General features: G+C 29.6%; 1 protein-coding gene across 3 annotated transcripts; it reads right to left on the bottom strand.

Annotated features, from left to right (window-relative positions):
* Positions 1-17: 17 nt before the first annotated feature.
* LOC103312004 (zinc finger MYM-type protein 1-like) lies at positions 18-3,334 on the bottom strand. Of its 3 annotated transcripts, none has more exons than XM_029492458.1 (4): positions 1,671-3,334; positions 621-1,601; positions 418-562; positions 18-183 (listed from the first exon to the last, which is right to left on the bottom strand). In XM_029492458.1, the coding sequence occupies exons 1-4, from the start codon at positions 2,854-2,856 to the stop codon at positions 33-35; spliced, it is 2,463 nt and encodes an 820-aa protein (XP_029348318.1). In that variant the 5' UTR covers positions 2,857-3,334; the 3' UTR covers positions 18-32. The 3 variants fall into 3 exon arrangements, with proteins under 3 accessions (XP_029348318.1, XP_029348319.1, XP_029348317.1); XM_029492459.1 differs by having other exon boundaries at positions 621-2,520; positions 2,671-3,334; XM_029492457.1 differs by having other exon boundaries at positions 621-3,334.
* Between the last annotated feature and the right edge of the window lie 6 nt (positions 3,335-3,340).

Below are 3,340 nucleotides of genomic sequence, written 5' to 3'. Positions count from 1 at the left end.
AATATTTATTTAAAATTTGAAAAATAAAATATTTACAATATAAAATTTTTATTTCGGTTTTTCATTTTTGCAAACATGTCAATGACATTATCAATGTTAATGTCTATGTCTCTATGCACATGCAACATAGCCAAACTACTGAGACGTTCATTTCCCATTTGGGAACGTAACCATGTTTTCAGTCTAAATAAGCAAAGCAAAGTGCAAGAAAAAGTAATAATCGCACGTGAAGTACCTATAACCTATTAGATTCAATTTATGCATCAGCATACTATTAAATATTATCATAATACATAATTCATATTAATATTATAATTAATATATAGTATATAAATCTTATTATAAGCAAAGAGTAAAGCCAAGCTATATGTTAATATTACTAACTTATTAATACATAATATGTTTTTTTATATTTACCTTCTGAGTGTAGAAAAGGTGCGCTCAGCAGATGCTACACTGATTGGCAGTGAACATATAATACACAAAACTTCGTGAAGAATAGGAAAAACATGATGATGACACTCATCCAAAGCATCTAATGCATTTTTACAGATATTTTTCCCTAACAAAATAAACATAATATTTTATATATATTTAAACAAAAACCAATAATAAAGTACCTTCTGTTTCTTGTTTACTCCATTGAGCATACCAAAGTTCAAGTTCTCCATTAATTAATTCTTCTGGTACATGTTCAAAAAATGAGTAACAAGTAATTACTTGAATAATTTTTTTGAAGGTGGTATATGTTTCTTCATCTTTTATTTTAATTATACAACTTGGAACTAACAACATTAGGGTTACAATATTTTCATTTTCTTTACTTAAAAATCTGTATTTTAAATCTTCTAATATACTTTCTAGAAGAGGTATGTACATATTTATACGGTAGTAGTCCAAGGGATCATTTGATCCAGAATTTATATTCCCTCTATGAGTTTGACGACCAACAAGCCTAGGCAATTTCATTTCTACATCAAGTTTCTCAAAAGTTAACTTGCTTTCTTCAAATAAACATTTGAATTTGTCCTCACAGCTTGACCGATACTTTTGGAGTACATCTATAACATTATTAATGTGTATTGATGCTGTTACTACATCTTCATCTCGTTTTTGAAGAATTTTACTGATGGGGTATGTAACACTTAATATTTGAGATAAAGAATTAAGGGATAAAATAAAATCACATGTACAGAGTCCAGATATTAAAATTTTAGCTTTTGCTGATGAAGTAATATCATTCCATTGTGAAATTTCAGTTAAAGTCTCTACAATGTTGACAAGTGAATTTTTGAATTGCAATACACTATCGTGTCTTTCTACCCAACGCGTTTCGCATAAGCTAGAAAGTGATTTATGACCAGTTAAATATTTTTTCAACACAAAATTACGTTTGGCTGATAAATGGAAAAAAGATATGGTTTCTTTAATAACACCAACACAGTTTCGAATAAGCTGTATGTTTGAAGACTTTGAGATGCACAGGTTTAAGGCATGACTAGAACAAGGGCTGTGCACTGCATTTTTTGCAAATTGTTTGATTTGTTGAACTGCTCCATTAGCTGAGGAAACCATAACTGAGCAACCGTCCGTTCCAACACCTACACAATTATCTAAATTGAAATTAAAATCTTGCAATAGCTGTACAACTGCATTTCCTAGAATTTTACCAGTTATTTTAGGCTCTTGAATTTCACTAATAGGATCTTGATTTACCCCACTATCTTTCAACAATTTATCTTTATTTTTTTCAAATATATAGTCGTGGCAATTAATGAATCCCAAAAATTTTTCATTTACTTGATTTTTAAATATATAACGGATTATTAAACTTAATTGAGATATATTAGAAATATCCGTTGTTTCATCAAATATCACACTAAATTGTTTTGCTTCTTTAGCTTCTGAACAAATTTTGTCTAAAATAACTTTACTGCAACAATTGATAATTTCATTCTGTGTGAATCCACTTATGTAAGTTGCTCTAGCAGTTGACGTTTCCAAATGATTTTTAAGAACATGGTCTCCAGAGGCTACTCTATATTTAAGAAGTTGTTTAAAATTGCCTTCATTAATCACAGATTTATCATTATCGACATTATCAATTGGGAATTCATCAAACGAAACTTTACCATCATCTCGATGCCCACGTAATGCAATATTTTGTCGTCCCAAAAAAATAATTGTTTCAATTATTGGTCTAATGCGAGCACGGTTTTCGGCAACTTCTTTTTTTCTTTGAGAGTCTAACATATTTATTACTTCTCTATTAGGGTTCAAATATGTAATTTTAAAATCTATTGCACATTGAGCAGCTTTCTTATGATAGTGAGTACTATTGTGAACTTCTAGTGCACCATCTTTCCCAAGCAATTTTGAGTATAAATTTAGAGGTTTAGTTACCAACCTTTTTAACTGCTCTGTTTTATGAGCACCACCCATTGTAGTGGTTAAAAAAAGTACACATGTTTTACAAAATAACCCATTTTCATTTTTTGAATACTCTAACCAGCTGAATTTCTGAAAATGATTCAATCGTAAATACCGTTTTTCTTCTTTTCCCTTTTTATTGTGTAAAGAAAAAGGAAAAACAAAGTCTTCTGATGGTTTATTATTTTTTTCGAGTATTGTGAATTTTATAAAATCATTTAATATTATGCTTCCACTTACTACTTGGCCAATATCAGTATAATTTGAACTATTTGAAGTTACAATTGTGTTGGATTCTTTATTCGGTTCAATCAATAATGGTATTATCGGTTGTTCCTTTTCAACTTGTTTTGGTTGGTCAGGAATAAAATGCTTACTATTATCTGAAGTTGAAGTAAAATAAGAAGAAATTTTACGCTTCGACATACCTACTATATTTAAAAAAAAAACAGTACACGAATAAAACTTTTAAACAATATATATTATATGCAAACGCGATGAAAATAATTGACAATACGAATAATACGATTACGATAAATACGATACTATGCGTAAACAATCACCACATGGCTAATGACAGTACTATCTTTAATCGTGTTATCAAACAGAGTGATACAAGATTTTCAAGAAGAAAAATGCGTTACGTATCGATAAGGAACAACTACGTACCGCCTCGTATCGAAGTCTGAGTCCGATACGAGTCGGTACGTATCGCTTGTATATTTCACGTGTAACTTCTTGAACGCTTAAAATTGATCCGATACGTATTATTTTCTTTCTTGAAAATCTTGATACTCTATGGGGCATCAGGCACTTGTCCCAAAATTTTATAGAAAAAAAAAAATATTGTACAACTGAAAAATCAATTAGCAGATAACACCAAATACCAATATAATTAATATTTAAGTAT

This window comes from Acyrthosiphon pisum, unplaced genomic scaffold, assembly GCF_005508785.2.
Source record: "Acyrthosiphon pisum isolate AL4f unplaced genomic scaffold, pea_aphid_22Mar2018_4r6ur Scaffold_21534;HRSCAF=24189, whole genome shotgun sequence".
In the NCBI taxonomy this organism is placed as follows: Eukaryota; Metazoa; Arthropoda; class Insecta; order Hemiptera; family Aphididae; genus Acyrthosiphon; species Acyrthosiphon pisum.
This window is presented reverse-complemented; position numbering and strand designations above follow the sequence as displayed.